This window comes from Pseudophryne corroboree (genome assembly GCF_028390025.1).
Source record: "Pseudophryne corroboree isolate aPseCor3 chromosome 3 unlocalized genomic scaffold, aPseCor3.hap2 SUPER_3_unloc_87, whole genome shotgun sequence".
Classification (NCBI taxonomy): domain Eukaryota; kingdom Metazoa; phylum Chordata; class Amphibia; order Anura; family Myobatrachidae; genus Pseudophryne; species Pseudophryne corroboree.
In genome coordinates, this window is record NW_026967582.1 from 46,321 (window position 1) to 70,856 (window position 24,536).

At 48.4% G+C, this 24,536-nt stretch overlaps 1 protein-coding gene across 5 annotated transcripts in view; it reads right to left on the bottom strand.

Annotated features, from left to right (window-relative positions):
* Positions 1 to 1,215: 1,215 nt before the first annotated feature.
* Positions 1,216 to 24,536, bottom strand: part of LOC134984848 (zinc finger protein 260-like) — a 155,832-nt gene continuing 132,511 nt past the window's right edge. For 4 of the 5 annotated variants that reach the window (XM_063950327.1, XM_063950328.1, XM_063950326.1 and 1 more), the window contains one exon: positions 1,216 to 4,217. In XM_063950327.1, the coding sequence (XP_063806397.1) occupies positions 2,479 to 4,217 (1,739 nt within the window). In that variant the 3' untranslated portion in view covers positions 1,216 to 2,478. The remainder of the gene's footprint in view (positions 4,218 to 24,536) is intronic. The other variant, XM_063950325.1, reaches the window with a different exon arrangement.

Sequence of the window (24,536 nt, forward strand, 5' to 3'; positions counted from 1 at the left end):
GCATCCAGTTGCCGCATAAGAGCTGCTATCTAATAATCAATATATTTGGTGCTCATTTAATACATGTAGCATTGCATTAGCACCTGATTTAGCTAGGTAATTATATCTTGCATTTTGTCACCTTACTGACGTGACAGGCTCAGCTGTCAGTCATGCAGACCCACTGCGCCCACTCTCTCCGTACTCATACATACATGCCTTTCTGGGAGTGTCTCGTCCTGGTTGTCAGTGAGACAGTATCTCTGGCACAGCTGTGTAATCATGATGTGAGTGTGTGTGCTGAGTAGTGAGTACTGCTAGCAGCAAGCCTCACAGCTTAACTGCAGTGTAGCAGTGGGGTGTGGGGGGGGAGAAGGGGGTTGCTACACCAATGAGTCAAGGAATGGAGTAGTTGGATGGGACTCACACAGCAGGTGGTGAAAAGCTTAAAAAGGAGGAGTGGTTGGAAGGGGAAGGAACTGGTAGGTGTAGAAGGGATTAGTGAGGGTAAGGACTCTCAAGGGAAATTGGAGTGGGAGCCCACAGGTTCCAAACTGGGTAAAGAGCAGCTTTTAGGAAGGAAATTGGTGAGCCAGACCCTGTGGTTGACCATTCTCTGCCTCATGTCGGGTGGATCCTTGGACTCTCCAGTTCATCAGGAGGCTGTGGATTCTTCTTGCCCACTACCTAGTGGTTCTGTGGTCATCTCAGGCCATGAACCTCCCAGATAAACATGAAATGGTCATGAAGGTGGTCCTGGGCTCTGTGAAGGAGGAGGTGGAAAAAGCAAAGGAAAGTTGTGTCCCTTCTGAAGGGGCAATGGTGGACATTGTGAATGGTGAAGGGAAGGTTTTTGTGGGTGAAGAGGGAGTTATGCCATATATCCCAGAAGCATGGGTCCTCAGCCTATATGATGTGCCACAATTAATGTGGCCTCTGTCTTGTCCGACCAAGCTTGATTTATGGGCTTTTTAATTTTTTTAAGCAGGATAAAGGCTGATTTTTTTTATTTCTGCAGTAGACTAGAATAAGTCCAGACAGTCCACTTCCATTATACCACCTGAATGTGACGGTCAGTGACCACCGTGCCATCACTTACCTGTATGCTTACACGAAACAGAATGATGGAACACCAGAAGGTTTCTTCTGGTGTCCACTCCGAGATTAGACATTATGGCGTAATTACTCAGACGGGAATATAAAACAGATTAAAAAAATAAAAGCTTAATGTAATAATTAGATGCAAACAAAAGCTTTTATTATGAAATACAGGGGAGTATCCGCACCATATAGATGTAACATACAACAAACCACCGCAGATGGAACCCGGGTGACTCTAATGCACATGATAATGTACAGGGTATATATGGACAGGATCTTGTATCTGAAAACACTCAGCACTCCTGATCAAGATGAGTGTCTGCAACAAGTTAGGCAAACTAGAAGTGAAAACACGTTCCAATGGCCGCCATATTGTTGTGCAACAATACAGATTGTGCAAACTGGTATTAGACATTCACATTTACACAATGCACAAGATACAAAATAAACAACAGAAAAAAGACATAAGCATTTGGGATGTATTATTTAGGAAGTAAATAGAGGTACATTAATGAAAAGCGTGAGTAACAGTCATCAGTCTGCTTGTGAAGGTCTCTAGAGTGGAGGCCTCTTGGACTGTGCAAGGCAGTGAGTTCCATGGTCAGGGCTGCAAAGCTAAACATTCAACCTATAAATGAATGACAGGAGATTCTTGGTACTGCTGGTAACAGTCCATCTGTAGAAATAATCAAGCGGGGCAGTAAGGAGGCAGAAGCTGCTTCTAGTACCTTGGACCATGTAATGTTGGGCTGCGAAGGTCAGTTAGCCAATTATGAAATAGATTTGTCATCTTACAGGCAGCCGGTGAAGGGAGTAGAGAATGGGTGTTATGCGGCAGGAACGGGCTGGTTAGGTAACAGCTTGGCTGCTGCATTCTGTACTAGCTGCAAGCTCTGTAATTCTTTTGCTGGTAGACCCAGGTAGATGGCATTGCAGTAGTCTATGAACTTCTGAGGGAATCAAGAGCTTGATTCTGGCTATGGTCCACAGATGGAAGAATGAGGATTTGTATGTGGCAGATACCTGATGTCTGTGTCAGCCACATACCAGGACAACACAAAGATTCAGCACATGTTCAGTATTTTCAATTCTGAACACCAAAGCATAAATCCAGATGGTTGGTAAAGCTGTAGTCTTGTCCTTTGTTGGGGAGCTTCTATTATGTTTCACAAAGACTGAGTCACAGCCAACTGGCATCATCCACCCCTGGCGCTAAGCTAGACAACCATTTAGGATTGGTATTTGGTTCTCAGTACATGGAGCAAAAAGCAGGTAATCAGCATAGCAGTGGTAGACCAGGCCATGACGTCTGATTATATCACCCAGTGGTAGCATGTATATTTTATAAAGCATAGGAGATAGGATTCACCCTTGAGGAACATTGGATGACAGTGATAATTATACTCCAGAAGATTTAAATGGTTCCGTACTTGGGTAATGTCTAATATGTTCAACAAGAGCGGATTTATTTCTCTCACGGCATGAAAATGGCTTCTCACCTGTGTGACTTCTCTGATGTGTGACAAGATCTGATTTCCGTACAAAACATTTCCCACACTCAGAACAGGAAAATGGCTTCTCACCTGTGTGACTTCTCTGATGTAAAACAAGATGTGATTTCTGTGCAAAACATTTCCCACACACAGAACAGGAAAATGGCTTCTCACCTGTGTGACTTCTCTGATGTAACACAAGATTTGATTTCCGTACAAAACATTTCCCACACTCAGAACAGGAAAATGGCTTCTCACCTGTGTGACTTCTCTGATGTATAACAAGAGCTGATTTCTGTGTGAAACATTTCCTACACTCAAAACAGGAATACGGCTTCTCATCTGTATGACTTCTCTGATGTATAACAAGAGCTGATTTCTGTGCAAAACATTTCCCACACTCAAAACAGAAATATGGCTTCTCAGCTGTGTGACTTCTCTGATGTAAAACAAGATGTGTTTTCCATACAAAACATTTCCCACACTCAGAACAGGAATACGGCTTCTCACCTGTATGACTTCTCTGATGTATAACAAGAGCTGATTTCTGTGTGAAACATTTACTACACTCAAAACAGGAATATGGCTTCTCACCTGTGTGACTTCTCTGATGTGTGACAAGATGTGATTTCCATACAAAACATTTCCCACACTCAGAACAGGAAAATGGCTTCTCACCTGTGTGACTTCTCTGATGTATAACAAGAGCTGATTTCTGTGTGAAACATTTCCTACACTCAAAACAGGAATACGGCTTCTCATCTGTATGACTTCTCTGATGTATAACAAGAGTTGATTTCTGTGCAAAACATTTCCCACACTCAGAACAGGAATATGGCTTCTCACCTGTGTGACTTCTCTGATGTGGAACAAGATTTGATTTCAGTGCAAAACATTTCCCACACTCAGAACAGGAATATGGCTTCTCACCTGTGTGACTTCTCTGATGTATAACAAGAGTTGATTTCTGTGCAAAACATTTCCCACACTCAGAACAGGAATATGGCTTCTCACTTGTGTGACTTCTCTGATGTGGAACAAGATGTGATTTCCGTGGAAAACATTTCCCACACTCAGAACAGGAAAATGGCATCTCACCTGTGTGAGCATGCTGATGAATAACAAAATGTGATCTATGTGCAAAACATTTTCCACACTCAGAACAGGAATACGGCTTCTCACCTGTGTGATTTCTCTGATGTGTAGCAAGAAATGATTTTGTTGCAAAACATTTCCTACACTCAGAACAGGAATATGGCTTCTCACCTGTGTGACTTCTCTGATGTGTAACAAGAGCCGATTTCTGTGCAAAACATTTCCTACACTCAGAACATGGAAATGGACTCTCACCTGCCTTAGCTGGCTGATTGGTAATACGCTTTGTGTTCTGTGTAAAACATTTGGCATCTATAGAACAGGGAAACACTGTATCTACTGTCAGAGCTGTAACAGATGCACCAATATCAGAGTGATCAGGAGAACATTCCCCAGGATCAGTGGGATCAGCTGATAGAGCTGGATATATAATTGGGATAATGGGGTTGGCTCCTGGAAAATCCTGTCTACTGTCGTTATCGGTTATTTCAGAATCCAGGGATAACATTAGATGTCCTTCTGAGATGTTCCTGCTTGTGTGTCCATCTGCTGGAAATAAATTACATTAATATATAAAATGAATAGACAAGACCCAGGGTGTTACAGGACACAATATATAATTCTATAAACTGACAATTTTTCCTGAAATCATTGCTTTTATGTTTATTAAAAAACAAAAAAAGCTAGGATGCGTAGATTGGAGCTTAATCAACACTGAACGCTCATGTGGGATTACTAGATGTGACATGGACGCTCATGTGGGAGTACCTTAGGAGACAAATGCAAAATCATGCACTTGGGTCTCAAAAATCCAAAGGCTAAATATAGTAGTAATGGCACTATACTGGAAACTACTGAGGAGGAAAGAGATCTAGGAGTCACTATTTCAGATGACTTATAGGCAGGTAAGCAATGTAACAAAGCAATGAGGAAGGCTAGTCAGATGCTTGGCTGCATTGGGAGAGGAATCAGCAGCAGAAAGAAAGAAGTAATAATACCACTGTATAGGTCATTGGTACGGCCTCATCTAGAATACAGTGTTCAATTCTGGAGGCCATATCTTCAAAAGGATATTAATACATTAGAAACTGTACAAAGGAGGGCAACTAAAATGGTGCATGGCCTACATCACAAAGCATACCCAGAAAGACTAGGAAATCTCAATATGTATAGTTTGGAGCAGAGAAGGGAAAGGGGGGACATGATAGAAACTTTCAAATATATCAAGGGTTTTAACAAAGTCCATTCTCCAAATGAAGAGAAGCAATAGAACACGGGGACATGCACTGAGACTAGAGTGGGGGGGGGTTCACATGTTACACAAGTGTACACCCGCACACACACAGACCCCCTTACACACGGGATCTATAGGGGACAGACCTATAGGGAAGCTGACATGTTACACAAGTGTACACCCGCACACACACAGACCCCCTTACACACGGGATCTATAGGGGACAGACCTATAGGGAAGCTGACATGTTACACAAGTGTACACCCGCACACACACAGACCCCCTTACACACGGGATCTATAGGGGACAGACCTATAGGGAAGCTGACATGTTACACAAGTGTACACCCGCACACACACACACAGACCCCCTTACACACGGGATCTATAGGGGACAGACCTATAGGGAAGCTGACATGTTACACAAGTGTACACCCGCACACACACACACAGACCCCCTTACACACGGGATCTATAGGGGACAGACCTATAGGGAAGCTGACATGTTACACAAGTGTACACCCGCACACACACAGACCCCCTTACACACGGGATCTATAGGGGACAGACCTATAGGGAAGCTGACATGTTACACAAGTGTACACCCGCACACACACAGACCCCCTTACACACGGGATCTATAGGGGACAGACCTATAGGGAAGCTGACATGTTACACAAGTGTACACCCGCACACACACAGACCCCCTTACACACGGGATCTATAGGGGACAGACCTATAGGGAAGCTGACATGTTACACAAGTGTACACCCGCACACACACAGACCCCCTTACACACGGGATCTATAGGGGACAGACCTATAGGGAAGCTGACATGTTACACAAGTGTACACCCGCACACACACAGACCCCCTTACACACGGGATCTATAGGGGACAGACCTATAGGGAAGCTGACATGTTACACAAGTGTACACCCGCACACACACACACAGACCCCCTTACACACGGGATCTATAGGGGACAGACCTATAGGGAAGCTGACATGTTACACAAGTGTACACCCGCACACACACACACAGACCCCCTTACACACGGGATCTATAGGGGACAGACCTATAGGGAAGCTGACATGTTACACAAGTGTACACCCGCACACACACAGACCCCCTTACACACAGGATCTATAGGGGACAGACCTTTAGGGAAGCCTGTAGAGGTACACTCCGCGTTCAGTATGAAAAAAAACACACTCTAATATGAAACTCTTATACAATGAATAATATAATAGGATTTTAATACCTACCGGTAAATCCTTTTCTCTTAGTCCGTAGATGATGCTGGGGTCACTCAAAGAACCATGGGGTATAGACGGGATCCACTGGAGACATGGGCACTTGAAGACTTTTAAGGGGTGTGAACTGGCTCCTCCCTCTATATCCCTCCTCCAGACTTCAGTTAGATTCTGTGCCCAGGCAGACTGGTCACACTCTAGGGGAGCTCTACTGAGTTTCTCTGAAAAGACTTATGTTAGGTTTTTTATTTTCAGGGAAGCTGCTGGCTACAGGCTCCCTGCATCATGGGACTGAGGGGAGAGATTCAGGTCCCACTTCTGTGAGTTCCAGGGCCCTGTTTCTGGCCACCAGGTCACCTACCTGAGGGTGCTGATCGCCGGGTACGCTCGGATGCTCACTCCCACAGCCTGCCGTCACCCCCTTCCAGAGCCAGAAGTCAGAAGACAGGTGAGTAGAAGAAAAGAAGATATCTTCTCCAGTGACGGCATTCTGAGGTACCGCGCAGCGACGGAAGCACTGTGCGCGCCATGCTCCACACTTACCACCACCGCAGGGTGCAGGGCGCTGGGGGGGGGGCCTGGGCAGCATTTACCTCATAAAGGCTGGCATAAAGGGGTACTTTGTGTACCCCCGTTGCCACGGTTCCACTGGGGGCAGGGAACCCCCAGAACCAGAGCCCTCGGCTGCTATGTTTTCCTCAAAGGTATCTGTGGCTTCAGCACAACTGGCAGCGTGTTCCGCCCCAGAACCGTTACCCTCATCAGCAGACATGTTGTTAGGCGCCGGGGTCCGCGCGGCCGTGCGGCCCGGCGCCTAGCAACCAGAGACGCCGGGCGCACGGAGCCGCTCAGATCCTAGCAACAGGAACGCCACAGTCAGACTGCATTCCCTGTTGCTGGGTCTTAATTAATCAGTGCCTGTGTGTTCTGGCCATGCAGCATGCAGCTGCACGGCATCATCATGTAATTACCCTGTCTGGATCAGGATTGGAGGGCTCTCAAATATAAGCACTCCCAGGACTTCTCACAGACGCCGGTGATAGCTTCCTGTTTGCCTGTGTCTGCTGCAGAGAAAGTTCCCAGTCCCGGTCTATCCGTTTGTTCCTGTTCTCAGTGATCCTGTACTCGGAAGTTACCATCTATTCCTGGAGTCTGACCGAGCACCTTTAACATCTGGTGGTGTTCGTGAGTCGCGGCGCAGCCGTGTGTTGCGGCTTGTCCGCTATTATTTATTATTTTGTTTATATTGTGTTCTGGAGCTTTGCGGAGGATTCCGCTTCCACAAGATCCACTCTGGTGTCCAGCGGTGCCGGATAGGAGTGTCGGATCAGTGGATCTTTGGTTGTCCTTTTCCCTGGCGGCTAGTCCGCACATACCTTTTGATTTAGTTAAGTTAGCTTGTAACCCCTGGCTTGGTTGCTTAGTCAGAGGGCCCCTTGTTATCACCCTGTCTCGGACTTCCCCTTGTCTCCCATTAAGACCTGCGGGGGCATCGGGGTTGGGCAGACATAATCCGCCCTTCGAACGCGGCTGCCATGGGCTCAAGCAACCATAGTCTCGCAGGGGATTTCTGATAACACGGACGAGACAACGGAGTTAGGGCGCCAGGGGTTACTAGGCTCTCCAGCTCCCACAACCTGTATATGGTTCCTGTACTCAGATCCCTGCCATAAGATCTTCTCCAGTCTGGAGTACAGGAATCGTAACATTATCACCGGCCAGACAAAAAAAAAAAAATTTCAACAGGAGTTAATTTTTTCACTTATCCAGTTGGGAGAATTTTGTCGGCCTCATGAATCCCACCGGTGTTGGGCCAAATCCTGGCCAGTTTCTGGTTAGTCAGATTCAGGAACTTACCCAGATGGTTCAGGATCTGTCCCTCCGGGTGAGCTCACAGGAAGATCTGTTACGGACTTCCCCGAGGGTCATCCCTGAACCAAAAATGCATCTGCCTGACCGTTTTTCTGGGGATAGAAAACAGTTTTTTAATTTTAAAGAGTCTTGTAAACTGTATTTTCGTTTAAGACCAGTCTCCTCAGGTACGGAGGCTCAGCGGGTTGGAATTATAATTTCTCTGCTTCAGGGGGATCCTCAGACCTGGGCTTTTGGTTTAAAGACAGACGATCCGGCCTTATCGTCTGTAGACGCCTTTTTAAAATCATTAGGGCTATTGTATGACGACCCTGATAGAGAGGCGTCCGCAGAAAGTCAGTTGCGTGCTCTAAGACAGGGTAGGAATCCTGCAGAGAATTATTGTACGGAGTTTCGCCGTTGGTCGAACGACTGTGGCTGGAATGACCCTGCCCTGCGCAGTCAGTTTCGCCTCGGCTTATCTGAATCTATAAAAGACAGCCTCCTTCAGTATCCCGCTCCTGAGACCCTTGATAAACTCATGGAGCTCTCTATTAAAATAGATCGTCGGCTCAGAGAGCGGAGGACTGAAAAAGGGGCATCTGTAGTTTCTTTTCCCTGTGTTCCTTCCGTTCCTGTAGACATGGGGGAGCCTATGCAGATTGGTCTCTCCAAATTGTCTCCGGAAGAAAGAACCAGGAGGCAAAATTCTGGTCTGTGTTTGTACTGCGGAGGTAAGGGACATTTTGCCCGTAGTTGCCCAAACAAGTCGGGAAACTTCCTGACCAAGTGAATAGTGAGGGGGTTCACTTTGGTCTACAGCTCATCTCCTCAAATAATTCACTGTTGGTTCCTGCTAAAGTTTCTTATGACAGCCTCTGTTCCTCGGTCTCTGCTTTTGTGGACAGTGGAGCTGCAGGAAACTTTATGGACTTAACATGGGCCAAGGCCTTAGGTATTCCTCAGCTAACCTTAGGTAGGTGTATCACCATGCATGGTTTAGATGGGAGTCCCTTATCCAATGGGGTTATTTCTCTATGTACACCTCCAGTTTTGCTCTCGGTGGGAGCTCTACATTCTGAAAAGATTGAGTTTTTTCTTACCCATTGTCCAGCAGTTCCTGTGGTTCTGGGTCACCCTTGGCTGGCCTTTCATAATCCCATCATTGATTGGCAGTCTGGGGAGATCCTACAATGGGGTACCATCTGTGATAAAGAATGTATTACACTTCCCATTCGAGTAGCTGCTGCCAGCTCCGCACATATTCCTGGAGAATACCAGGATTTTTTGGATGTGTTTTCCAAGGGCAATGCTGATATTTTGCCTCCCCATAGGCCTTATGATTGTACCATTGAGTTAATTCCTGGTGCCACGTTGCCTAAGGGAAGGTTATATGCGTTGTCTGGTCCTGAAACGGTGGCCATGAATGAGTATGTGAAAGAAAGTCTTGAGAAAGGGTTTATCAGGCCATCTAAATCCCCTTTAAGTGCAGGTTTCTTCTTCGTAGAGAAGAAGGATGGTTCCCTCAGACCCTGCATTGACTTTCGAGCCTTGAATAAGATCTCAGTAAAAAATACTTACCCCCTGCCGCTGATCTCTGTCCTCTTTGATCAGCTACGTTCGGCTGTTATTTTTTCTAAGATTGACCTGAGAGGAGCATATAATCTCATTAGAATCAGGTCAGGGGATGAGTGGAAAACGGCATTCAGTACTCAATCAGGCCACTATGAGTATCTGGTCATGCCATTCGGCCTATCTAACGCTCCGGCAGTCTTTCAGGATCTCATTAATGATGTGCTCCGTGAGTTTCTGGGAAGATTCGTCGTGGTCTATTTAGACGACATTTTGATATATTCTGACTCTGTAGAACAACATCTTACCCAGGTGCGTCAGGTGCTTAAGAAATTACGTGAAAATCACTTGTATGCCAAACCGGAGAAGTGTGAATTTCACGTCACGGAGGTATCCTTTTTAGGGTACATTATTTCCCCTCGGGGATTCCGAATGGAACCTAAGAAGCTCCAAGCCATCCTGAGTTGGGCGCAACCCACTAACTTAAAAGCAATTCAGCGCTTTTTAGGGTTTGCAAACTACTATAGAAGGTTTATTCACTCTTTCTCTGACCTAGTTGCTCCCATTGTGGCGCTCACTAAGAAGGGAGCGGATCCTACCAATTGGTCATGTGAAGCTAAAGCATCTTTTCAGGCCTTGAAACAAGCCTTTGTCTCAGCCCCTGTCCTTAGACATCCCAACCCAGAATTGCCTTTCATCGTTGAGGTAGATGCCTCGGAGGTTGGTGTAGGGGCTATCCTTTCTCAGAAGGATCCAGATTCCCTTGAGTTACATCCTTGTGCCTTTATGTCCAGGAAATTCTCGTCTGCTGAATCCAACTACGATGTTGGTAATCGGGAGTTGCTGGCTATTAAATGGGCTTTTGAGGAGTGGAGACATTGGCTTGAAGGAGCGACCCATACCATTTCAGTTTTGACGGATCACAAAAATCTTCAATACATTGAATCAGCTAAGCGACTGAATGCCCGACAGGCTCGTTGGGCTTTATTTTTTACTCGTTTCAAATTCATTATCACCTTCAGACCTGGTTCCAAGAATACCAAGGCAGATGCCCTCTCACGCAGTTTTCTTCCCGTTCAAGACAACAGTCCTGTTACTCCCATACTTCCGCCTTCAGTCATTCAGGCAGGTCTCACACAGGATGTTTTCTCTCAATTGAAGCTGCTTCAACATCAAGCTCCGGGAAATACTCCTGCTGGTCGTCTTTTTGTTCCTGAGTTTTTGAGAGCAACTGTTTTGGAGGAATTTCATGATAGCAAAGTTGCAGGGCATCTGGGAGTCGCTAAAACTTTGGAATTGGTATCCCGCTCAGTGTGGTGGCCTGGTCTTTCTAAAGACATTAAAGAATTTGTTTTTTCGTGTCAGGTCTGTGCACAGCATAAAGTTCCTCGCTCTTTACCTATTGGTCAACTTATGCCATTGAATGTTCCTCTTAGACCATGGTCGCATATCTCCATGGATTTTGTGGTGGATCTCCCTCTGTCAGCTGGATGCACAGTCATATGGGTGGTAGTGGACCGTTTTAGTAAGATGGCTCATTTTGTTGGTCTTCCCCGATTGCCATCTGCCCAGGGATTGGCAGTCTTGTTCCTCCGTCATGTTTTCAGACTCCATGGGTTACCCACTGATATTGTTTCTGACAGGGGTCCACAATTCATTGCACAATTTTGGAAGTCTTTTTGTGCTTCGTTAAAGATGAAATTATCATTAACCTCCGGTTATCATCCACAATCTAATGGACAGACTGAGCGAGTGAACCAATCCCTAAAACAATATTTACGTTTGTACTCGGCCAAACTCCAAAATGACTGGTCTGAGTTTCTTCCATTGGCAGAGTTTGCTTATAATAATGCCTGTCATTCCTCCACCAATGTATCTCCATTTTTTGCAGTTTTTGGTTTCCACCCCAGAGCTAATTCATTTTTCCAACATTCCTCTGTCTCCTCTCTGGCCCTGACCTCTCATCTTAAACTTATTTGGAAAAGAGTGCACATTGCTCTCAGAAAAGCAGCTTTCAGGGAAAAAAAATTTTCTGACAGGCTCCGGCGGCCGTGCACTTTTAAAGTAGGAGACAGGGTGTGGCTGTCGACTCGCAATATCAAACTTCGACAAACCTCAGCCAGATTGGGTCCTAGATTTATTGGACCATTTCTCATTATCAAAAGAGTCAATCCAGTTGCTTTCCGGTTACAGCTACCAAAAACTTTACGGATCGGAAATACCTTCCATTGCTCTTTGCTCAAACCATATGTTTCATCTAGCAGATTTCCTCGTAAAAAACCTCAGGGGAGATCACCAGTTAATGTACAGGGTCAGCAGGAGTTCGTGGTTGAGAAGGTTCTCGATTCCAAGTTGTCCCGGGGTCGGCTCTATTTTTTGGTGCATTGGAGAGGTTATGGTCCTGAGGAAAGGTCGTGGGTCCTAGATGAGGACCTTCATGCCCCAAGACTCAAAAGGGCATTTTTTCAAGAATTTCCTCAGAAACCCAGATTTAGGGGTTCCTTGACCCCTCCTCAAGGGGGGGGTACTGTTAGGCGCCGGGGTCCGCGCGGCCGTGCGGCCCGGCGCCTAGCAACCAGAGACGCCGGGCGCACGGAGCCGCTCAGATCCTAGCAACAGGAACGCCACGGTCAGACTGCATTCCCTGTTGCTGGGTCTTAATTAATCAGTGCCTGTGTGTTCTGGCCATGCAGCATGCAGCTGCACGGCATCATCATGTAATTACCCTGTCTGGATCAGGATTGGAGGGCTCTCAAATATAAGCACTCCCAGGACTTCTCACAGACGCCGGTGATAGCTTCCTGTTTGCCTGTGTCTGCTGCAGAGAAAGTTCCCAGTCCCGGTCTATCCGTTTGTTCCTGTTATCAGTGATCCTGTACTCGGAAGTTACCATCTATTCCTGGAGTCTGACCGAGCACCTTTAACATCTGGTGGTGTTCGTGAGTCGCGGCGCAGCCGTGTGTTGCGGCTTGTCCGCTATTATTTATTATTTTGTTTATATTGTGTTCTGGAGCTTTGCGGAGGATTCCGCTTCCACAAGATCCACTCTGGTGTCCAGCGGTGCCGGATAGGAGTGTCGGATCAGTGGATCTTTGGTTGTCCTTTTCCCTGGCGGCTAGTCCGCACATACCTTTTGATTTAGTTAAGTTAGCTTGTAACCCCTGGCTTGGTTGCTTAGTCAGAGGGCCCCTTGTTATCACCCTGTCTCGGACTTCCCCTTGTCTCCCATTAAGACCTGCGGGGGCATCGGGGTTGGGCAGACATAATCCGCCCTTCGAACGCGGCTGCCATGGGCTCAAGCAACCATAGTCTCGCAGGGGATTTCTGATAACACGGGCGAGACAACGGAGTTAGGGCGCCAGGGGTTACTAGGCTCTCCAGCTCCCACAACCTGTATATGGTTCCTGTACTCAGATCCCTGCCATAAGATCTTCTCCAGTCTGGAGTACAGGAATCGTAACACATGTTATGTAACGTGCAGTATAAGGTAACACAGTACAATATGTCAGCAGCACAATACCTCACCCAAGCCCCTGCGCAGTGTAATCAGCCCCAGAACCGTTACCCTCATCAGCAGACATGTTATGTAACGTGCAGTATAAGGTAACACAGTACAATATGTCAGCAGCACAATACCTAACCCAAGCCCCTGCGCAGTGTAGTCAGCACCAACAGGGATTCAGGAGAGATACGGTGACTAGAATCACAGAGAAAAATACAACGAATGTATATATTGTGAATATCTTATATTACACTATGATAACCTGACGCACCAAGCCCCCACAGGTTACAGAATATAGGGACAGCAAGCTGAGTGAGAGACACAAAGGAGAAAACACACAGCAGTCTAATGCACACACAGATAGTCACAGTCTGTACAATGCAGAGGTTATTACTGACAATAATACTGCACTGGACTAGCTTATATAGCTATGTAATCAGGAGATATAACACTGCACAGTACTATACTGGATGTATATCACAGGATACTTGTACTAAATCACCCTGACTAAATGCACTTTTTCTTAACTATCACTGCCTAAAAGACATGTAGAATACGTAAGTGTCATGTAAAGGCACAGCGCTGACTATCAGGCGGCTTTACACAGGAGGATTGGGAGAGAAATGGCGCCCAAACACTGCCAGGGAGTGAGGGAGAGACAGAGATGCAGCTCCAGGGTAGGAACATTTACTGTAAATGGTGCCCTGGGGCTGGGGGAGGGGCTCCAGGTCTAAGCCTTATCCCCTCTGCTGGCAAAATCACTGGGTACTGCGGGTTGCTAATAAAATGGCTTTTAGAGAAAACCTGACCTGGGATCGCCTGTACTGCCACAGTGTCCACCACCGGCGTGCGCGGCCCTCCTCCCACGGACCGCGCCGGATTGCAATAAAGAACGGGTCCCGCGAATGGGACCCACTTACCACCTCCCGAAGCACGGCCACGCGATCCCGGAGAGCCCCAGCCGTGTGTGACTGACCAAGGAAGAAACCCGGAGCCTCCTGCTGTAGTCACCCAGCAACCAAGACACGGGAGAGTACAGCGCCGCTGGGGAGAGATGGAGCTGCAGCAGAGAATGTCTACTGACATCTAACACTGCTGCAGCCCTTGAAGTCTTCACTTTTCTTCTCAAAAAAATAAGAATTTACTTACCGATAATTCTATTTCTCGTAGTCCGTAGTGGATGCTGGGGACTCCGTAAGGACCATGGGGAATAGCGGCTCCGCAGGAGACTGGGCACAAAAGTAATGGGATGGTAACACACAGTGACATGATGTGAGGGGGAGAGCAGGAGTATAATAGGGGCTGATGGCTCCTGATGTATGAGATACACCAGAGAGTGTGGGGAGGAGACTGGTCAGATCTCTGGGCTGGTAACACACAGTGACATGATGTGAGGGGGAGAGCAGGAGTATAATAGGGGCTGATGTCTCCTGATGTATGAGATACACCAGAGAGTGTGGGGAGGAGGCTGGTCAGATCTCTGGGCTGGTAACACAGTAACATGATGTGAGGGGAGAGCAGGGGTATAATGGGGGCTGATGGCTCCTGATGTATGAGATACACCAGAGAGTGTGGGGAGGAGACTGGTCAGATCTCTGGGCTGGTAACACACAGTGACATGATGTGAGGGGAGAGCAGGAGTATAATAGGGGCTGATGGCTCCTGATGTATGAGATACACCAGAGAGTGTGGGGAGGAGACTGGTCAGATCTCTGGGCTGGTAACACACAGTGACATGATGTGAGGGGAGAGCAGGAGTATAATAGGGGCTGATGGCTCCTGATGTATGAGATACACCAGAGAGTGTGGGGAGGAGATTGGTCAAATCTCTGGGCTGGTAACACACAGTGACATGATGTGAGAAGGAGAGCAGGAGTATAATACGGGCTGATGGCTCCTGATGTATGAGATACACCAGAGAGTGTGGGGAGGAGACTGGTCAGATCTCTGGGCTGGTAACACACAGTGACATGATGTGAGGGGGAGAGCAGGAGTATAATAGGGGCTGATGCCTCCTGATGTATGAGATACACCAGAGAGTGTGGGGAGGAGACTGGTCAGATCTCTGGGCTGGTAACACACAGTGACATGATGTGAGGGGAGAGCAGAAGTATAATAGGGGCTGATGGCTCCTGATGTATGAGATACACCAGAGAGTGTGGGGAGGAGATTGGTCAGATCTCTGGGCTGGTAACACACAGTGACATGATGTGAGAAGGAGAGCAGGAGTATAATACGGGCTGATGGCTCCTGATGTATGAGATACACCAGAGAGTGTGGGGAGGAGACTGGTCAGATCTCTGGGCTGGTAACACACAGTGACATGATGTGAGGGGAGAGCAGAAGTATAATAGGGGCTGATGGCTCCTGATGTATGAGATACACCAGAGAGTGTGGGGAGGAGACTGGTCAGATCCCTGGGCTGGTAACACACAGTGACATGATGTGAGGGGGAGAGCAGGAGTATAATAGGGGCTGATGGCTCCTGATGTATGAGATACACCAGAGAGTGTCGGGAGGAGACTGGTCAGATCTCTGGGCTGGTAAAACACAGTGAGATGATGTGAGGGGGAGAGCAGGAGTATAATAGGGGCTGATGGCTGCTGATGTATGAGATACACCAGAGAGAGTGGGGAGGAGACTGGTCAGAACTCTGGGCTGGTAACACACAGTGACATGATGTGAGGGGGAGAGCAGGAGTATAATAGGTGCTGATGGCTCCTGATGTATGAGATACACTAGAGAGTGTGGGGAGGAGACTGGTCAGAACTCTGGGCTGGTAACACACAGTGACATGATGTGAGGGGGGGAGCAGAAATATAATAGGGGCTGATGGCTCCTGATGTATGAGATACACCAGAGAGTGTGGGGAAGAGACTGGTCAGATCTCTGGGCTGGTAACACACAGTGACATGATGTGAGGGGAGAGCAGAAGTATAATAGGGGCTGATGGCTCCTGATGTATGAGATACACCAGAGAGTGTGGGGAGGAGACTGGTCAGATCTCTGGGCTGGTAACACACAGTGACATGATGTGAGGGGGAGGCAGGAGCATAATAGGGGCTGATGGCTCCTGATGTATGATATACACCAGAGAGTGTGGGGAGGAGACTGGTCAGATCTCTGGGATGGTAACACACAGTGACATGATGTGAGGGGAGAGCAGGAGTATAATAGGGGCTAATGGCTCCTGATGTATGAGATACACCAGAGAGTGTGGGGAGGAGACTGGTCAGATCTCTGGGCTGGTAACACACAGTGACATGATGTGAGGGGGAGAGCAGGAGTATAATAGGGGCTGATGGCTCCTGATGTATGAGATACACCAGAGAGTGTGGGAGGAGACTGGTCAGATCTCTGGGCTGGTAACACACAGTGACATGATGTGAGGGGGAGAGCAGGAGTATAATAGGGGCTGATGGCTCCTGATGTATGAGATAAACCAGAGAGTGTGGGGAGGACACTGGTCAGATCTCTGGGCTGGTAACACACAGTGACATGATGTGAGGGGGAGAGCAGGAGTATAATAGGGGCTGATGGCTCCTGATGTATGAGATACACCAGAGAGTGTCGGGAGGAGACTGGTCAGATCTCTGGGCTGGTAAAACACAGTGACATGATGTGAGGGGGAGAGCAGGAGTATAATAGGGGCTGATGGCTGCTGATGTATGAGATACACCAGAGAGAGTGGGGAGGAGACTGGTCAGAACTCTGGGCTGGTAACACACAGTGACATGATGTGAGGGGGAGAGCAGGAGTATAATAGGTGCTGATGGCTCCTGATGTATGAGATACACTAGAGAGTGTGGGGAGGAGACTGGTCAGAACTCTGGGCTGGTAACACACAGTGACATGATGTGAGGGGGAGAGCAGAAATATAATAGGGGCTGATGGCTCCTGATGTATGAGATACACCAGAGAGTGTGGGGAAGAGACTGGTCAGATCTCTGGGCTGGTAACACACAGTGACATGATGTGAGGGGAGAGCAGAAGTATAATAGGGGCTGATGGCTCCTGATGTATGAGATACACCAGAGAGTGTGGGGAGGAGACTGGTCAGATCTCTGGGCTGGTAACACACAGTGACATGATGTGAGGGGGAGGCAGGAGCATAATAGGGGCTGATGGCTCCTGATGTATGATATACACCAGAGAGTGTGGGGAGGAGACTGGTCAGATCTCTGGGATGGTAACACACAGTGACATGATGTGAGGGGAGAGCAGGAGTATAATAGGGGCTAATGGCTCCTGATGTATGAGATACACCAGAGAGTGTGGGGAGGAGACTGGTCAGATCTCTGGGCTGGTAACACACAGTGACATGATGTGAGGGGGAGAGCAGGAGTATAATAGGGGCTGATGGCTCCTGATGTATGAGATACACCAGAGAGTGTGGGAGGAGACTGGTCAGATCTCTGGGCTGGTAACACACAGTGACATGATGTGAGGGGGAGAGCAGGAGTATAATAGGGGCTGATGGCTCCTGATGTATGAGATAAACCAGAGAGTGTGGGGAGGACACTGGTCAGATCTCTGGGCTGGTAACACACAGTGACATGATGTGAGGGGGAGAGCAGGAGTATAATAGGGGCTGATGGCTCCTGATGTATGAGATACACCAGAGAGTGTCGGGAGGAGACTGGTCAGATCTCTGGGCTGGTAAAACACAGTGACATGATGTGAGGGGGAGAGCAGGAGTATAATAGGGGCTGATGGCTGCTGATGTATGAGATACACCAGAGAGAGTGGGGAGGAGACTGGTCAGAACTCTGGGCTGGTAACACACAGTGACATGATGTGAGGGGGAGAGCAGGAGTATAATAGGTGCTGATGGCTCCTGATGTATGAGATACACTAGAGAGTGTGGGGAGGAGACTGGTCAGAACTCTGGGCTGGTAACACACAGTGACATGATGTGAGGGGGAAAGCAGAAATATAATAGGGGCTGATGGCTCCTGATGTATGAGATACACCAGAGAGTGTGGGGAAGAGACTGGTCAGATCTCTGGGCTGGTAACACACAGTGACATGATGTGAGGGGAGAGCAGAAGTATAATAGGGGCTGATGGCTCCTGATGTATGAGATACACCAGAGAGTGTGGGGAGGAGACTGGTCAGATCTCTGGGCTGGTAACACACAGTGACATGATGTGAGGGGGAGGCAGGAGTATAATAGGGGCTGATGGCTCCTGATGTATGATATACACCAGAGAGTGTGGGGAGGAGACTGGTCAGATCTCTGGGATGGTAACACACAGTGACATGATGTGAGGGGAGAGCAGGAGTATAATAGGGGCTAATGGCTCCTGATGTATGAGATACACCAGAGAGTGTGGGGAGGAGACTGGTCAGATCTCTGGGCTGGTAACACACAGTGACATGATGTGAGGGGGAGAGCAGGAGTATAATAGGGGCTGATGGCTCCTGATGTATGAGATACACTAGAGAGTGTGGGGAGGAGTCTGGTCAGAACTCTGGGCTGGTAACACACAGTGACATGATGTGAGGGGAGAGCAGAAGTATAATAGGGGCTGATGGCTCCTGATGTATGAGATACACCAGAGAGTGTGGGGAGGAGACTGGTCAGATCTCTGGGCTGGTAACACACAGTGACATGATGTGAGGGGGAGGCAGGAGTATAATAGGGGCTGATGGCTCCTGATGTATGATATACACCAGAGAGTGTGGGGAGGAGACTGGTCAGATCTCTGGGCTGGTAACACACAGTGACATGATGTGAGGGGAGAGCAGAAGTATAATAGGGGCTGATGGCTCCTGATGTATGAGATACACCAGAGAGTGTGGGGAGGAGACTGGTCAGAACTCTGGGCTGGTAACACACAGTGACATGATGTGAGGGGAGAGCAGGAGTATAATAGGGGCTGATGTCTCCTGATGTATGAGATACACCAGAGAGTGTGGGAGGAGACTGGTCAGATCTCTGGGCTGGTAACACACAGTGACATGATGTGAGGGGGAGAGCAGGAGTATAATAGGGGCTGATGTCTCCTGATGTATGAGATACACCAGAGAGTGTGGGGAGGAGACTGGTCAGATCTCTGGGCTGGTAACACACAGTGACATGATGTGAGGGTGAGAGCAGGAGTATAATAGGGGCTGATGTCTCCTGATGTATGAGATACACCAGAGAGTGTGGGGAGGAGACTGGTCAGATCTCTGGGCTGGTAACACACAGTGACATGATGTGAGGGGGAGAGCAGGAGTATAATAGGGGCTGATGGCTCCTGATGTATGAGATACACCAGAGTGTGTGGGGAGGAGACTGGTCAGATCTCTGGGCTGGTAACACACAGTGACATGATGTGAGTAGGAGAGCAGGAGTATAATAGGGGCTGATGGCTCCTGAATCCACACTGGGCAAATAAAGTTCCCTAATTTGTACTGACAGAGGAGGGTGTAGGATAAGAGTGTAATAGGGGCTGATGGCTCCTGATATATGAGATACACCAGAGAGTGTGGGGAGGAGACTGGTCAGATCTCTGGGCTGGTAACACACAGTGACATGATGTGAGGGGAAAGCAGGAGTATAATAGGGGCTGATGTCTCCTGATGTATGAGATACACCAGAGAGTGGGGAGGAGACTGGTCAGAACTCTGGGCTGGTAACACACAGTGACATGATGTGAGGGGGAGAGCAGGAGTATAATAGGTGCTGATGGCTCCTGATGTATGAGATACACTAGAGAGTGTGGGGAGGAGACTGGTCAGAACTCTGGGCTGGTAACACATAGTGACATGATGTGAGGGGGGGAGCAGAAATATAATAGGGGCTGATGGTTCCTGATGTATGAGATACACCAGAGAGTGTGGGGAAGAGACTGATCAGATCTCTGGGATGGTGACATACAGTGACATGATGTGAGGGGGAGAGCAGGAGTATAATAGGGGCTAATGGCTCCTGATGTATGAGATACACCAGAGAGTGTGGGGAGGAGACTGGTCAGATCTCTGGGCTGGTAACACACAGTGACATGATGTGAGGGGAGAGCAGAAGTATAATAGGGGCTGATGGCTCCTGATATATGAGATACACCAGAGAGTGTGGGGAGGAGACTGGTCAGATCTCTGGGATGGTGACATACAGTGACATGATGTGAGGGGGAGAGCAGGAGTATAATAGGGGCTAATGGCTCCTGATGTGTGATATACACCAGAGAGTGTGGGGAGGAGACTGGTCAGATCTCTGGGCTGGTAACACACGGTGACATGATGTGAGGGGGAGAGCAGGAGTATAATAGGTGCTGATGGCTCCTGATGTATGAGATACACTAGAGAGTGTGGGGAGGAGTCTGGTCAGAACTCTGGGCTGGTAACACATAGTGACATGATGTGAGGGGGGGAGCAGGAATATAATAGGGGCTGATGGCTCCTGATGTATGAGATACACCAGAGAGTGTGGGGAAGAGACTGGTCAGATCTCTGGGCTGGTAACACACAGTGACATGATGTGAGGGGAGAGCAGAAGTATAATAGGGGCTGATGGCTCCTGATATATGAGATACACCAGAGAGTGTGGGGAGGAGACTGGTCAGATCTCTAGGCTGGTAACACACAGTGACATGATGTGAGGATGAGAGCAGGAGTATAATAGGGGCTGATGTCTCCTGATGTATGAGATACACCAGAGAGTGTGGGGAGGAGACTGGTCAGATCTCTGGGCTGGTAACACACAGTGACATGATGTGAGGGGAAAGCAGGAGTATAATAGGGGCTGATGTCTCCTGATGTATGAGATACACCAGAGCGAGTGGGGAGGAGACTGGTCAGAACTCTGGGCTGGTAACACACAGTGACATGATGTGAGGGGAGAGCAGGAGTATAATAGGGGCTGATGTCTCCTGATGTATGAGATACACCAGAGAGTGTGGGAGGAGACTGGTCAGATCTCTGGGCTGGTAACACACAGTGACATGATGTGAGGGGGAGAGCAGGAGTATAATAGGGGCTGATGTCTCCTGATGTATGAGATACACCAGAGAGTGTGGGGAGGAGACTGGTCAGATCTCTGGGCTGGAAACACACAGTGACATGATGTGAGGGTGAGAGCAGGAGTATAATAGGGGCTGATGTCTCCTGATGTATGAGATACACCAGAGAGTGTGGGGAGGAGACTGGTCAGATCTCTGGGCTGGTAACACACAGTGACATGATGTGAGGGGGAGAGCAGGAGTATAATAGGGGCTGATGGCTCCTGATGTATGAGATACATTAGAGTGTGTGGGGAGGAGACTGGTCAGATCTCTGGGCTGGTAACACACAGTGACATGATGTGAGTAGGAGAGCAGGAGTATAATAGGGGCTGATGGCTCCTGAATCCACACTGGGCAAATAAAGTTCCCTAATTTGTACTGACAGAGGAGGGTGTAGGATAAGAGTGTAATAGGGGCTGATGGCTCCTGATATATGAGATACACCAGAGAGTGTGGGGAGGAGACTGGTCAGATCTCTGGGCTGGTAACACACAGTGACATGATGTGAGGGGAAAGCAGGAGTATAATAGGGGCTGATGTCTCCTGATGTATGAGATACACCAGAGAGTGGGGAGGAGACTGGTCAGAACTCTGGGCTGGTAACACACAGTGACATGATGTGAGGGGGAGAGCAGGAGTATAATAGGTGCTGATGGCTCCTGATGTATGAGATACACTAGAGAGTGTGGGGAGGAGACTGGTCAGAACTCTGGGCTGGTAACACATAGTGACATGATGTGAGGGGGGGAGCAGAAATATAATAGGGGCTGATGGTTCCTGATGTATGAGATACACCAGAGAGTGTGGGGAAGAGACTGATCAGATCTCTGGGATGGTGACATACAGTGACATGATGTGAGGGGGAGAGCAGGAGTATAATAGGGGCTAATGGCTCCTGATGTATGAGATACACCAGAGAGTGTGGGGAGGAGACTGGTCAGATCTCTGGGCTGGTAACACACAGTGACATGATGTGAGGGGAGAGCAGAAGTATAATAGGGGCTGATGGCTCCTGATATATGAGATACACCAGAGAGTGTGGGGAGGAGACTGGTCAGATCTCTGGGATGGTGACATACAGTGACATGATGTGAGGGGGAGAGCAGGAGTATAATAGGGGCTAATGGCTCCTGATGTATGATATACACCAGAGAGTGTGGGGAGGAGACTGGTCAGATCTCTGGGCTGGTAACACACGGTGACATGATGTGAGGGGGAGAGCAGGAGTATAATAGGTGCTGATGGCTCCTGATGTATGAGATACACTAGAGAGTGTGGGGAGGAGTCTGGTCAGAACTCTGGGCTGGTAACACATAGTGACATGATGTGAGGGGGGGAGCAGGAATATAATAGGGGCTGATGGCTCCTGATGTATGAGATACACCAGAGAGTGTGGGGAAGAGACTGGTCAGATCTCTGGGCTGGTAACACACAGTGACATGATGTGAGGGGAGAGCAGAAGTATAATAGGGGCTGATGGCTCCTGATATATGAGATACACCAGAGAGTGTGGGGAGGAGACTGGTCAGATCTCTAGGCTGGTAACACACAGTGACATGATGTGAGGATGAGAGCAGGAGTATAATAGGGGCTGATGTCTCCTGATGTATGAGATACACCAGAGAGTGTGGGGAGGAGACTGGTCAGATCTCTGGGCTGGTAACACACAGTGACATGATGTGAGGGGAAAGCAGGAGTATAATAGGGGCTGATGTCTCCTGATGTATGAGATACACCAGAGCGAGTGGGGAGGAGACTGGTCAGAACTCTGGGCTGGTAACACACAGTGACATGATGTGAGGGGAGAGCAGGAGTATAATAGGGGCTGATGTCTCCTGATGTATGAGATACACCAGAGAGTGTGGGAGGAGACTGGTCAGATCTCTGGGCTGGTAACACACAGTGACATGATGTGAGGGGGAGAGCAGGAGTATAATAGGGGCTGATGTCTCCTGATGTATGAGATACACCAGAGAGTGTGGGGAGGAGACTGGTCAGATCTCTGGGCTGGAAACACACAGTGACATGATGTGAGGGTGAGAGCAGGAGTATAATAGGGGCTGATGTCTCCTGATGTATGAGATACACCAGAGAGTGTGGGGAGGAGACTGGTCAGATCTCTGGGCTGGTAACACACAGTGACATGATGTGAGGGGGAGAGCAGGAGTATAATAGGGGCTGATGGCTCCTGATGTATGAGATACACCAGAGTGTGTGGGGAGGAGACTGGTCAGATCTCTGGGCTGGTAACACACAGTGACATGATGTAAGTAGGAGAGCAGGAGTATAATAGGGGCTGATGGCTCCTGAATCCACACTGGGCAAATAAAGTTCCCTAATTTGTACTGACAGAGGAGGGTGTAGGATAAGAGTGTAATAGGGGCTGATGGCTCCTGATATATGAGATACACCAGAGAGTGTGGGGAGGAGACTGGTCAGATCTCTGGGCTGGTAACACACAGTGACATGATGTGAGGGGAAAGCAGGAGTATAATAGGGGCTGATGTCTCCTGATGTATGAGATACACCAGAGAGTGGGGAGGAGACTGGTCAGAACTCTGGGCTGGTAACACACAGTGACATGATGTGAGGGGGAGAGCAGGAGTATAATAGGTGCTGATGGCTCCTGATGTATGAGATACACTAGAGAGTGTGGGGAGGAGACTGGTCAGAACTCTGGGCTGGTAACACATAGTGACATGATGTGAGGGGGGGAGCAGAAATATAATAGGGGCTGATGGTTCCTGATGTATGAGATACACCAGAGAGTGTGGGGAAGAGACTGGTCAGATCTCTGGGATGGTGACATACAGTGACATGATGTGAGGGGGAGAGCAGGAGTATAATAGGGGCTAATGGCTCCTGATGTATGAGATACACCAGAGAGTGTGGGGAGGAGACTGGTCAGATCTCTGGGCTGGTAACACAGGGTGACATGATGTGAGGGGGAGAGCAGGAGTATAATAGGGGCTGATGGCTCCTGATGTATGAGATACACCAGAGAGTGTCGGGAGGAGACTGGTCAGATCTCTGGGCTGGTAACACACAGTGACATGATGTGAGGGAGGAGCAGGAGTATAATAGGTGCTGATGGTTCCTGATGTATGAGATACACCAGAGAGTGTGGGGAGGAGACTGGTCAGAACGCTGGGCTGGTAACACATAGTGACATGATGTGAGGGGGGGAGCAGTAATATAATAGGGGCTGATGGCTCCTGATGTATGAGATACACCAGAGAGTGTGGGGAAGAGACTGGTCAGATCTCTGGGCTGGTAACACACAGTGACATAATGTGAGGGGAGAGCAGAAGTATAATAGGGGCTGATGGCTCCTGATGTATGAGATACACCAGAGAGTGTGGGGAGGAGACTGGTCAGATCTCTGGGCTGGTAACACACAGTGACATGATGTGAGGGGGAGGCAGGAGTATAATAGGGGCTGATGGCTCCTGATGTATGATATAC